The sequence below is a fragment of the Sus scrofa genome, chromosome 14, assembly GCF_054392235.1.
Source record: "Sus scrofa isolate SSC_HxYL_T2T_F1_AM1 chromosome 14, Sscrofa_HxYL_maternal_Yorkshire_Landrace_v2.0, whole genome shotgun sequence".
Taxonomy (NCBI): domain Eukaryota; kingdom Metazoa; phylum Chordata; class Mammalia; order Artiodactyla; family Suidae; genus Sus; species Sus scrofa.
The window spans coordinates 108,985,915-108,998,768 of NC_139396.1; the positions used below are offsets into that span (position 1 = coordinate 108,985,915).

The 12,854-nt window shown below is 48.0% G+C and overlaps 1 protein-coding gene across 5 annotated transcripts in view; it reads right to left on the bottom strand.

Annotated features, from left to right (window-relative positions):
* GRID1 (glutamate ionotropic receptor delta type subunit 1) overlaps positions 1-12,854 on the bottom strand; it is a 688,013-nt gene that overhangs the window by 207,433 nt on the left and 467,726 nt on the right. For all 5 annotated transcript variants that reach the window (XM_084996422.1, XM_084996423.1, XM_013983389.3 and 2 more), the window contains 2 exons: positions 8,872-9,033; positions 7,266-7,385 (listed from right to left, as the gene is read on the bottom strand). In XM_084996422.1, the coding sequence (XP_084852548.1) occupies positions 7,266-7,385; positions 8,872-9,033 (282 nt within the window). The remainder of the gene's footprint in view (positions 1-7,265; positions 7,386-8,871; positions 9,034-12,854) is intronic.

Genomic DNA, 12,854 nt, shown 5'->3' on the forward strand with positions numbered 1-12,854 from the left:
TATTTCAGCTGAGAAAAAAAGAAAGAAAAGAATCTAAGTCTTTAAAAAAAAAAATCATGGAGGAGATACGTAAAAGTTAGTAGTGCATTCAATAAATATGACATTCAAGTCCATGGGGGAAGGAAGGGTTACTGCAGAAATGATAGTAAGAGCCTGTACTGAAAGATTATATAAGATTGGCCATAGAGTCACAATTTATCCCAAATCAATCTCATGTGGAACAAAATCAAACCATAAAAATACTAGAAGAAAGTATGGATGAATAGTATCTACTTAGCAAACCGGGTAAGACATGGCTTTCTAAAAAAATATATATATATATATGAGCACATACATTTTTTAAATGTTTGTGAAAATATTTCCTTAGTTCCAAAGCAAACAAAATATTTGACATAAATAATTATCAGTTTCCTTCTGAAAGAGAGGTTATATGAGTTGACAAGAAAAATTTCATTCCTGGTATAAAGAAGCAAAGGGACTGAGGTATTATTTATAAAATGTGAAGTATATATGACCAATGATTATATTTTTAAATGTACAATCTCCTAAAAAATTCAAATTTAGTGGCATTATCTTTTCATACTGTTACCGAATTAGCAAAAATGCTCAATATATCACTCAACTTTTCGGTATAGGATATAGCAGAGACTTCCATATATTACTAGTAGATTGGTAAATTATTAAATCTTTCTATAATCAATTTGAAAATATGTGTCAAACACATCAAGAACCTAAAATTATTATCCTTGGTTTGGTAATTCTACTTCCTAAAAAAAAAAAGTTAAAGAAATATAGACACAATAAAAGTATATGTATTCTGGATATTTGTCACAATGCTATTCTATAATAATATGGTGAACATGCCTACAGATTCATCATATGGGAAGATAAAATTAACGATGGCTGCCTGTAAGTTGAGTAATGGGTTTCCACTAAAAATCATAGTTGTAAAAAGTAGTTAGAGAAGCGAGAAAATACTCCCAAGATAGTATTAAATAGAGGTCAGGATATAAAATTTATGTACAATAAATAGCAATTTGACAAATACACACATTACTATCTCTATCTCTATGTACAGGGTGATGGGAAAAAAAAGGGAAAAAAATACTAGGGAAAATGCACCAGAAATGCTAACACTATTTATTTCTTGGTTCAGAGATTATAGCTAACTTTTATATTCTTTTCATTTATTTGCATTTTCTAAACATTCTACCCTAAATGAGCATGTATCGATGCAATCTTCAAAATGAAGCCATGCTACTTAAAATGAAATATTTAATTGTATCTCTTCCTTATCCTTTTACTCAGATGAAGCAGCACTGTTTTGGTTCTTGGCTCTATCAAAAGCGCTTCTGCACAAGGGTTCCGAATGGTTGACATTTTACTCGGGAAACACGCTGCAAGAATGCTAATCCGTGAAGAGACTGAAGTTTATTTCTCTTCTGAGACTCACTGTGCACAGCCGGGAGTCTTTATCAGAGCAACTTAGTAGACACACTGCACAATTCTCAGGCTGGATCGCCCCGCCCCACCACCGCCCACCTCCCCTGCCTCATCACAGGCGCCGGCTGGGCTGCAGGAGCCTCCAGGTAAAGGATCCTGCCTGGGCTCGAAGAGGCAGCTCCTACTTCATTATCAGAGCTACTCTGTCTGCTGGCTGGTGGCTTTTCCACCTGGCCTCATTGCGTAGAGTTCCTGAACCCTGAGACTGTGGGACAATTTGTAACACAGCGGAGCAGACCTGGGCAAGAGTGTTAATGATGTACTCCCAAGCCCGGGGAGGGCTGGGGTCTTATGGTGTGACAATCACTACAAGATGAGCAATTATTACTCTGTGAATTATCAGCAGCCAAGAGGCCCTCCCAGGGACTTGACATCAAGAGAGGCATTTGATTCCTGTCCAAAGCCAACTTTAATGTGACAGAAAAGAAACGTCTTAAACTAGTAAAGGAGAAGGAAGCCTCCCATCTCCCTGGGTAACAGGGAACAGGGAGGCTGAGCCAAGGGCATTGGTGGAACTTCATGTCTGCAGGCTCTTGACCAATGGGAAGGAACTGTGAGGTCCCAATGCTGGGGTGGGGGTGGGGAGACAGGTGGTTGGGAAAAGGAGGATGGAGTGATAAGTGGGTGCAGAGGAGTGGGGGAATCACAGAACTGTATCATCCTAAGTTCAGAAAGATATTCCAGGCCCTTTGCCACACATCTTCTCATCCCCACCCCAGGAAATCTGCCTTCCAGCCCCAGCACAGCCACCTGCTGGTTGGTACCACCTAATTGAATCTCTCCAGCTCTGGGCCTCAGTTTCCCAAGTGCAGCTGCACAGAACACCATGGAGAGGCTGGCGACCTGGAACACTGTTTAGTGGAGCCTCAAGACCCCACCCCAATTCTACTGCATATCTGCTTCCATAGCTGTTTAATATATTTGGTTTGCAGTAAGATACTGCTGCAACAGATTTTCCAGGATTGGAGAAAAGCTGGAAAACCAATGGACTAAATTCTTTCTTAGTCTCTTGGCCCTAAATCAATGCTACTCTATGGAAAGGAACAAAAAATAGCCCCTTCCCCTCTCTCATCTCACCAGAGTGTCCTTTGTCTTGGAATGTCAACACATAAAGCAAACCCACAGGGTTTCCGGATGCTTCCTGCCCACTTCCCCCACCCTCCTGCCCAAGGAGACAAGCTAACCTCCACTGAGCTAGTGAATTAGGTGGATGGTGCCCGCGGGAAATGAGGTTCAAAGGGCCTCCAGGCGGCTGGCAATCTTCCCAGAGTTTAACTGTACCAGGGACCCGTGTTTGTGGAAAGGAGTGAGTACCCCTCAGTGGAATGTTTAGGACAGAGAAAGGCAGGCATCCTCAGCAATCACGTCATGGAAAAATGTTTCTTCTGAGCTATAGTCAATATTACACTCTCCAGGCAAGACATGCTTGTGGAGAAGAAGACAACCATGTCTTTCTTCTTCTATTAATCACATCAAAATAGTCCTAAAAACAAAATCCCATCAGAGGTGAAGCCCCCAACTCCCTCTCAGTCCTTGGTCTTTATAACATATCTGCTCCCAGGCGTGGATGGGGGGCTGGGCAATGCCCATTGTGCAAAGAACTTCTCCTGCCTCTGGCCTCAGGCTTTGGCACACAGTGTGGAGAGGGGCTGCAGTCCAGGGCACCTCCAGGCAGAAAGCCATGCTCTAAGCCTGCCTGTGCCTCCCTGCTCTTATAGGATCTGGGGTAGGGAAGGTATACAACCCCCAACTGCCTGAAGCCGATGGCCATGTGGGAGAGTTCTCACTGCCAAGTACTGCATCAGGGTCATTACACAGACTGACCCCTCTATTCAACCAGGAGCTTCCTATTATCTGTACCTTCCATCTGAGAAAATGAACATTTCAAAAAAAAAAAAAAAAAAAAAAAAAAACTGTGGCTGCAAAAGCTCAAGGAGAAACAGAGCCACCAGGAGCATCACAAAGGCCCCCAGGTCAGGGAGACAATACATGTATGATGCATCTTTGTCTACCGTAGGTACTCAGTAGTCCCTGCTTGGCTCCCTCTACTCCTCTGTTACGCAGCTTTCCCTGCCCCCACTTCTGGAAATGTCCCCACAGGTGGTCTCCAACTATCCCCTCCTGGCTCATGCCCAGCGCTGAGGACATTTCCATGAAAAAACCCAGGGGGTCTTCCTTTCGAGATTTCTATCCCAAGAGAAAGCCAAGAAGAAATGGGTAGGGCTCCAACAGGAACAAGCATGAGCCCACAGGACAAATATCAGGCCAAGTCCTATGGGAGCTGGACATGACTTTCCAGCAAAGCCTGCCCCTGGCTGGGTTGCCTGGTAATCGCCCATGCCAAACGTCTCCAAGCAGAGCATGAAGGTGATTAATATTTTGCCTGGAGTTACACAGCAAGCGGGTGACAGAGACCTGTGATTTTGCCATCCTGCACTCCTGAACACTCTTCCTGGATGAGATAATTTAATCAGTATTTGTCCAGCACCCTGCAGTGAAAGGCGATCACCCCCTCCTTCCATCCTCTGAAGGGGCTGAGTAATCCAGTCTCCCAAACCCGCTTAATCTGAAAGGTCTGGGTGACTCACCCTTCCAAAGAGTTCCCTCCTGGATATTTACTTTAAGAAAACATCCATTTGCTCCTTAATTTAAATGATTTCTCTTGATTTAAGTCTTAAAGAAACTACTTGGCTTTTGTTTCTGTGTCTGTATTTACTGCAGTTGTGTTTAAACATATATACCTGTGTATATATATGTGTGTGTGTGTGTATGTATCATATACATGACATATACATATCGCAAAATACATATCATCTTTTCAGGGTAACCCTGACTCTGCTCCAACAGGACAGCATCCTACATTCAGCCCAGTTGGCTCCTCTGACCACACTGACTTGGGCGTGGCTACAGAGAGATGCAGTTGAGAGGCCTCCTCAGAGTTTCCCCTGCCTCCTAAGGATGCCTGATCTGAGTACCCATCTTAGCATTTATGCGCCTCCAAAAGATAACCCTACCTTCCCATCTGCCACCCACCCTCAATTTTATTTTTAGGTTGCCCCAATTCCTCAGCCCTACCCACCCTCAGGCCCATCTTCCAACAGGAACCACACAGCTCAGCCTTGCTTTCGAGCTTGATCCTAGACCTGCCCCTGTTCTGGCTTCATCCGGAAACCTCCCAGACCTGCTTTAATGCACCCTGGGCCTGAATAACAAACATTTGCTACAGTAAATCCCATTCCCTGCTTTCCAGATAAGTTCCCCTTAACAGAGATAAGCTGCCAGGCAGACAGATAACAACTGGGATATGCAGTTATTAAGGGCAGATTTTAAAATGACAAAAGGATACATTTTAAAATAAAGCCCACTTGAAAATCAGCTTCCCCTCTAACTCAATCATTCAGGCCTCCTGCTCAGCAGCTCCTTATACTGAGAAATTCCAACTCCCATTGGCTTCAGGGTTTTGGAGGAGCATTGCCATGGCAACACGGAAGGCCCAGACACCTGAAATGGAAGCTGGAGGACACAGTGCCTCCTCCTCTCTCAGGCACCTGGAGTGGCCAGCATGACCCCAGCCAGCTGCCTGAGACAGGCAGGAACCCCTACAGCAGACATTCCCATCTGCTGGGGGAACCTTGGGGTTAGAGCTGAGCTGGAGTAAAAGGGTGGAGGTAACGAAGGAGCCAGCAGGCAGGGCCTGGTTTTCTCTAACCTCCAAGGAAGACTCAGGATGAAGGCAAGTACCATGGCAGATGTGAATGATCACTACGACAGGCAGTTCCTCTCCCACCAGAGTGATTGAAAGGGCTCTCTGGCCCTGGTTTCCCCTTGCCCAGTGGGAGTCCCAGCACAAGCCAATTTCTATCATGGTCATGAATGACCCAGACCAACACTGACCTCCCATTCCCAGGTTCCCCACCCACCAAGCCTCACGAGAGCTTTGGCATCCCTAGTAGACATCATAGATCATCCCTGACACTCTTTTTTAAAATTTTTATTTTATTTTTATTTTTTAGTTTTTTAGCACATGGAATTCCCAGGCCAGAGATCAGATCTGAGCCGCAGTTGTGATCCATGCTGCAGCAATGGCAACACCAGATCCCTAACCCACTGTGATGGGCCAGGGATTGAACCTATGTCCCAGTGCTCCAGAGGTGCTGCCAATCTCATTGCACCACAGCAGGAACTCCATCCTTGACATTCTTGACATTGCAGTTCATGCCTTGACTTTCCAGGGATATGCAGTTATTAAGGCATTTCACACTAGTCACCAACCCCCTTTTTGATGCCACAAACAATCTTCCAAACTCCAAATTGTCACCAAACCATTGGGTGTCGCCAATGTATCACAACAAATTATTGAAATTTTTATTATTATATGACCAACTCATGTCTCTACCTCTGTCATAGGCTCAAAGCGCCCCATCTGCATGTCACATATGGACCCCCCAGCCATCCCAGATGCTCCCTAGAGAGCCAGTCCCCCTCCCCATGTTCTCACTGATGACCGCTCCTTCTGGCTTTCCAGCTCTCACAGCCTCCAGGACTTCACACACTCATCCTTCTACATGGTCCTCAAGCGCACAGTCAGAGAATCCCTTTGCCCAGATTCTCAGTACCTCGACATCAAGTAAGCCCTCCCACCCCTCTGCTGCCCCCAGTCAATGCTGGAGGCCAGGATAGAGGGCTGTCTGTCAAAGGTTTATGTGACCTCCTGAGAGCTCACCATGCCCTCTGTCTCCTGGGCACTGTCATCCGCAGAGATGTCTTCTTCTTGAGTGTATAGAAATTGTGTGTGTGTGTGTGTGTGTGTGTGAGAGAGAGAGAGAGAGAGAGACAGAGAGAGAGAGATTGCAGGAGCCTCTACCTGAGGCCATGCCAACCAGCTAAGGCTTTGGTGCTTTCCTGATTACACCAAGCCCTGAGGCCCCTTTACATCATGAGCGCTCCCATCTCTGGCTCCAACAAGCACCTGGTCCTCCTGCACTGGCCATTTCTGGGAATGCACCCAAGCCAGCTGGGCTGGCTAGCCCTGGGCAGCCAGCAACTGCCCTTACCAGCACCCCCACCACTGCTCCACATTGGCTTGGCTCATGAGGACCACATCTGAGGTCCCCTGCCAGCCGTTTTGACCTCCTAGGCCTAAGACCTATTAGACTCTCCACTTCACAGCTCCCCAGTATTAACTTTTGTAGGTTGCCATTCTGGGTAAAGGCCACCCCTACCCTGCCAGTCCTCAATCCTGAAAATCCCTCCATAAGGGGGGAGGAAGAAACAAGGTATTGCTGGAAAGAGCCCCCAGGCCTGCCACTTGCATCAGCACCAAATAGAAACAAACCAAACCCCACCCTGAACCGTGCAGCTCACTTGTCTCACATCTGTCTCCAGTGGGTTCCATCCCTCCCCACTTCTCACCCTCTGTGTGGCTCTATTCATGGCTTTGCATCACTCTTACATCTAGGGACACTCTCTGGCCCCAGTAACAGTCATATTTGTCCCTGGCCTCACCCAGGACCACAAGGCTGGCTCTCCAGGCCCAGTAGGACCTGTTGGCAGCAGGGGCCCCTGCTTTCCAGAGACTGCAAGAGTGGCACCTTCTGTCTGAAACTCCTTTGAGCCTCTCCCCACCATGACCCTCCCACCAGCAACAACAGCAGCATCCACAGAGACTGAAGAGGGGACTTCTGTGCTGGGTAACATCTGCTCAGAACACAGTCCAATGCATGACAGCAGGAAGCAGGGGAGGTGGGCACCCTGAAGCTTACCTTCCGCATGTCTTTGCCAAAGGTCTCACTGTAGGTCGTACCAAGGATTTCAAACTGCACATAAGGATTCGAGCTGTCCTCCCGAAACTCCATCACTCCTGTGAGGCCAGTGATGTGTCCCTGAGGGAGAGAAGGAAAAACCATGGGAGGATAGGGCCAACATGGATGGGTAGGGATGGAATCCCAAAGGCAAGGAAGAAAAAGGAAGGGGTCACCAAGAAGGGAATAATCTAGGTCCAGGAAGCAATGGCTCAGACTCCTGGCAGTTCTAGGGCGTCGAAACAGGATCACCGCTTTCTAGGCCTTCGCTCATAGGGGAAGGTGCTAAGCCTCCCCCCTGTCCTCCACACAGTCGATATGAGTAGCATCTGCCCTGTGCCACACATCAGGCTAACCCTGAGATTCAAGAGGGAAAGCATTTGTCCCCACCCTCCTGAAGCTTACAGCCTTCCATCGCAACATACTCTGGGGGCTCAAGCAAACCGGAAGGCCAAGGTCAGTGAAAGACGTCTCAGGAAGTGGCAGAGCAGTAAACGTGAGCATTAGAGACCCAAACCCAGCTCAAGTCCTAGCTTTGCCCCTTGGACAAGTCATTTCCCATCTCTCAGCTTTGGTCTGGCGTTAATTAGACCCATGCCAAGCACCGAAGAAGAAAATATGTACAGAGTGTGATATCTGGTACAGATTGGATATGCATGGGGTGGGCGTGTGGGCCCTGCACCTCTCTCTGGCCACTCCATGGGCTCAGGAGGAGCAGACTGTGGAAAGGCTGGGTGGGCCTGTGCTGAGCCCTCTTCTTTCTTCAAGTCTGGGGTGGGGGGTCCCATTCAACTGTGATCTCCCACAGAGAGTGAATGGGGACAGTCCCAGAGAGTGAGCTGGCCCAAAAGGGGGGGTCCTCCTGCTCAGGCTTCGGTGCAGCAGATTCAAGCCGACATCAGACTCTGTTCACTGCTATTGAAACCATGCAGAATTTATTGTGGCTCAGACTCCTGGCACTATAGATGGCCCTAAATGTCTTTTAGAAGCCTCTAAAAGACAATTCAGTCTAATGAGTCTTTTGTGGATTACCCAATTCACTTCAAATCCAATCTTTAGGTAGGTTTAGTGTTACATCTAAGTATATAGGACATACACATATCCTACATGCTGAGGTGTGACACTAAATCCACCAAATCATAGATATGCACATGCACACACAGGGATCCATGAACACCCATGCTGACACGCACACACACACATAAGCTGATCTTGATGAAAAGCAAGATAAACTCTCCTGGAGACAGTGGCAGCCTGCATAGCAGAGAATCTGGCAGGCATAAGCTAGCCAGTTGCTTACATTTTTTTACTTACTTAAGACCTTGGGCAAGTTATATAACCTCTCTGAAGTCCAATATCCTTACACAAAAGGGAGATAATAATAACATATATCCATGAATCCTAGCTCACCAACCCTCAAATGCCAGGACTGGAAGAGTGGCAGGTGGAGGCCTTGGAGGGGTCTGGCTGGGGGATCACAGAAAGAACTCAGCCTCCCAGCAGGGACAAAGAGTGGCGGTGAGAGGACAGACCTGTCTTTGGCCCAGAGAGTGCCCCTCACACACACCTTTTTGATCGTGTCCAGCATGGATCTCCCTCCATTCCACGGCTTGGTGGACTTGCGGATGCAGTTGAGGCTTGCCATGCTGTGCCACTTCCGGTCCTCCAGCTTCCTGTGGAAGGCGTTGGCCAGCATCAGAACACTGTCATACAGGTAGAGGTTGGAGATCTGCAAAGACAAAGACGGTGAAACCCTTTCCACTGGTATATTTCCAAGGATGGAGAGAAACCACTAGAGCGGTGGAGTGACCCATGACACCAATGTTGAGAAGGGGGGCCCAATATCTAGGTCATGATCCTTTGGCTCCCAAGTGGTCATTCAAGCAACCAGCCAGGTGCTGGAGTCCCGGCCCTGCCTCAGGAACTAGAGTGGGAAGAGGATCCGTACATTGACAGAACTAGTGTGATTAGCGCCATGACTGAGACTTGGACACAACTCTGCACAAGGATGGAGGGATCATCTTACTCAGCTAACAAAGGATGGAGGGAAGGATAGGCAGAAAACTCATCTAGAACAATCAGGGTAAAAGATGGAAAGCATTATAAGGACACCATTTTTTTTCTTTTTCTTCCTGTTGTTAGGGTCGCACTTGCAGCATATGGAAGTTCCCTGAGGGCTAAGGGGTCAAATTGGAGCTACAGATGCCAGCCTACACCACAGCCACAGCAACGCAGGATCCAAGCCACGTCTGCGACCTACACCACAGCTCACGGCAATGCTGGATCCTTAACCCACTGTGTGAGTCCAGTGATCGAACCTGTGTCCTCATGGGTACTAGTTGGGTTCATTACCCTTGAGCCACAATGGGAACTCCAGGGAGAGCATCTTTAAAGGCAAGAGGTTGTAAAGAAGCTGGGCCAGGTAGAGTAGGTTCCACAAGCATTTTCTGCAAAGGAGGAGACGACAGTAAAGAATTGAGACTTACAGTCTCTTTTCCAAGTTGACCGCGCTATGAAAGCAGCCGCAAATGGTACATAAACAGAGGATGTGCCAATAAAACTTTATTCAGAAAAGAGGCAGTGGGCTGGATTCGGCCTGTGGGCCACAGCTGGCTGACCCCTAGGCTAGAGGGACTGAAAGCATTTCCCGATGTCTGCATCAGGGGTCACAGTAGGGAGGAAGTAGGATCAAGAGGGAGGCGGGGATCAGGGCTGGAGCCACGCTCAGCTGAAGAGCAACAACACAGGTGGCTTTAGGATCTGTGCCTAGAATCAGATCCGTGACTTAGAAAGACCACTCTGGTCCCCAGACGGGCCTAGGGTAGATGGCGGCCTGAGTGACACTGGCAGCCTTTGTGGGATTCCGGAGGCCACAGAGCCTGCTCTGCAGTGACATCACTGCTGGCCAGGGGATGCACTTGGAATTGGTGACTGTGGGCATGTGAGAACTACCCCTCTGCTTAGCTGTCCACAAGAGGGCTGAATGGCAGGAGCAATACAGCCCATCTCAGAGCATTCAAAAACAAGGTGCGAGGGAGAAGTTGGGGCAACAAGGAGAAGGGCAGCACCACAGTGGTGAGATCCAGGGGCAGGACCCTTGACCAGGATTAAGACCCTGATCTGCAGGAGCCTGGACTCCAGCACTCATAAGAGCCCTCCAGGGGGCGGGGGAGGAGGGCAGCCTTGCTCGCAGGTATCACCCTGCCCCTGCCCCACCCCTCTTCTCCATGAGGTTTTCCTGGAGCCTGAAGGGATGAGATGTGGGTGAAGGGGAGGGTACAGAGTAACATCCCCACCTCGGTCAGGTCTGTGACTCCTCATGGGTAACTGTTGTACAAACAACATTAGCCAAAGTGGGTCAGGGGGATGAGTCCCTCACGCCTTAGCAGCAAGGTGTCTGCTAAAAATGTTTCAGAAAAACAAAATCACCAGATATAAATAGGAGAATATGTTGGCCTCATAGGACTCCTGGGAAAATCAAAAAGGATCCTTGGGCTGTGGGGAGAACTCCTGCTGCCTCCCAGCCTTACCTCCCGCTGTACCCCAGTATACCCCTCACACTCCCAGCACATTCTCAGCCTGTAGGTTCCTTCCTCAGGCATCTTAGATGGGATACCCTCAATGCAGAGGCTCAGACAAGAACTTGGGTGTTAGGAACGGTCTCTGCGACCTAAATCAGAGGTGGGCCAAGGGAGCTGATACAGAACATCACAAACACCTGCTATACGTGCCTGGTCCCCAACTCATGCTCACCTTCAGGGGTCATCTCTTCCATGATGTGTTCAAGTAGAGCTGACCTCTTCTTCCAGGATGTCCCTGTGCCTCACTGTTCCTTCAGAGTCCTGTCCTATCCACCCTCAACCTGTGTCCTTGCAGTGGGCTCAGGGATGTATGCCACCAAAGCCTGCAATGCCTGATGCCTCTCCATTCTGTGCAGGTGTGGGAAATAGGCAGAGGGTGGACAGGAGATGTCTCAGAGGTGACACGAGCATACCTGGCATGGCTGACCACTGCTAGCTTAAATACAACCTCAGGCCATAGGGAAGAGGGCATGGCAGGGCCTGGTGACCTTTTTCAGAGCCCTGTACCACACAGGTGCTTACCTGATGGCAGTCATTCCCACCACCAAGAATTCACCTTCTGTCCTGCAGGGAACACCATGGCAGAACTCTGGGGGAGCATGTCCTTGATGAGAAAGAACTAACCCGCTCCCTGCTCTTGTCAGCCCCCAGCTCTCAGAAGCCCCAGTCAGTGCAAAATTATTTCTGACATGTCTACTTCCCTTCTGGTATACGGGCCAATAATGGAGGTGTTCTCAGAGAATGTAAGCCACTTAGAGTTGGCTTGGGTGTGTTTTTTTTTTTTTTTCCAAAAGGATAACTGAAAGCTGAGAGTCCTTGATGGTGTGAAGATTTCTCTTCTCAAGACATTCATGGATCTCCTAGCCACCCACTCACAGCCAATGCTATTTAACCAGCTTGGACCCTTTGACCCATATCCCTGTTTGTACACACACACACACACACACACACACATACACACACACACACACACACACACACACACACACACCAGGAAACACCACCCCTGCAGACTAACACCCAGTGGAATTTCCCTTTTTCCCTCTAGTACTAGAAGTCACAATAAATTAAGGTTCTTAATTACATAAGTGATTCATACAATACTAATGTATGAATGCAGAAAGGTCTTTCATGAAGAGGAAGAAACAGGATGTGACTCAGAAAGGCCAAAGAAAGAACAGTCTTCAGCAATGCTCTTTTCCAGACCTATTTATTTTCACTGTCTCCAGAAGCCAGCACCAACCAAGGCACACAGTTGGTACTTAGTGTATGTTTAATGGACGGATGCATGATGGATGGATAGGAAGAGATGGATGGATGAGTTTGGATGTGAGGGTATGTGGGGGAAGTGGGGGAGATGGGTGGATGGATGGATGGATGGATGGATGGATCTCTGCTAAGAATGTACACATTGATCTTGGTTCACAAAAAAGAAAAAAAATATGGAAAGCAGAGAGTAGGAAAAAGAGATTTTCTGCCTCCAACTTTGATTTGAGAGGATACCTCCTTTGTTCAAACAAAAAAATCTGCTTCTCACTTGTGGCTTGCTCCGAATGTCTTCTTGATACTCACTGGGAGCTCTTCCCATCTTTTCCACTCACTCCTGCCCCTTCTCCTATAAGGGGGAATACTGTCTAATACTTCTCTCTGCCTTGGGCAGAAGCTAACACTTGAGTATTGGTCTGTGGCTCCACAGTCTGTTACCAACCTTAGCATGCCCGCTTAGGTGACCTGCTAGGTTCCCTGGTGAAGATACAAAGGGAGGGATGCTACCCTCACAGTCTGGTTGTCCAGAGAAGGGACTTTAAGGGGAAAAGATCAAGAGCATATGGTAGAAAGTCAGCCTCTGCTTGGGGTTCCCTCCAGGTCCTGGCAAACATTAAAAAGTCATTCCTTATGGTGAGTGGGTGATCAGTGTAAATGGGTGGATGGAAGTATAGATAGATGGATGGATGGGTGGATCTCAACT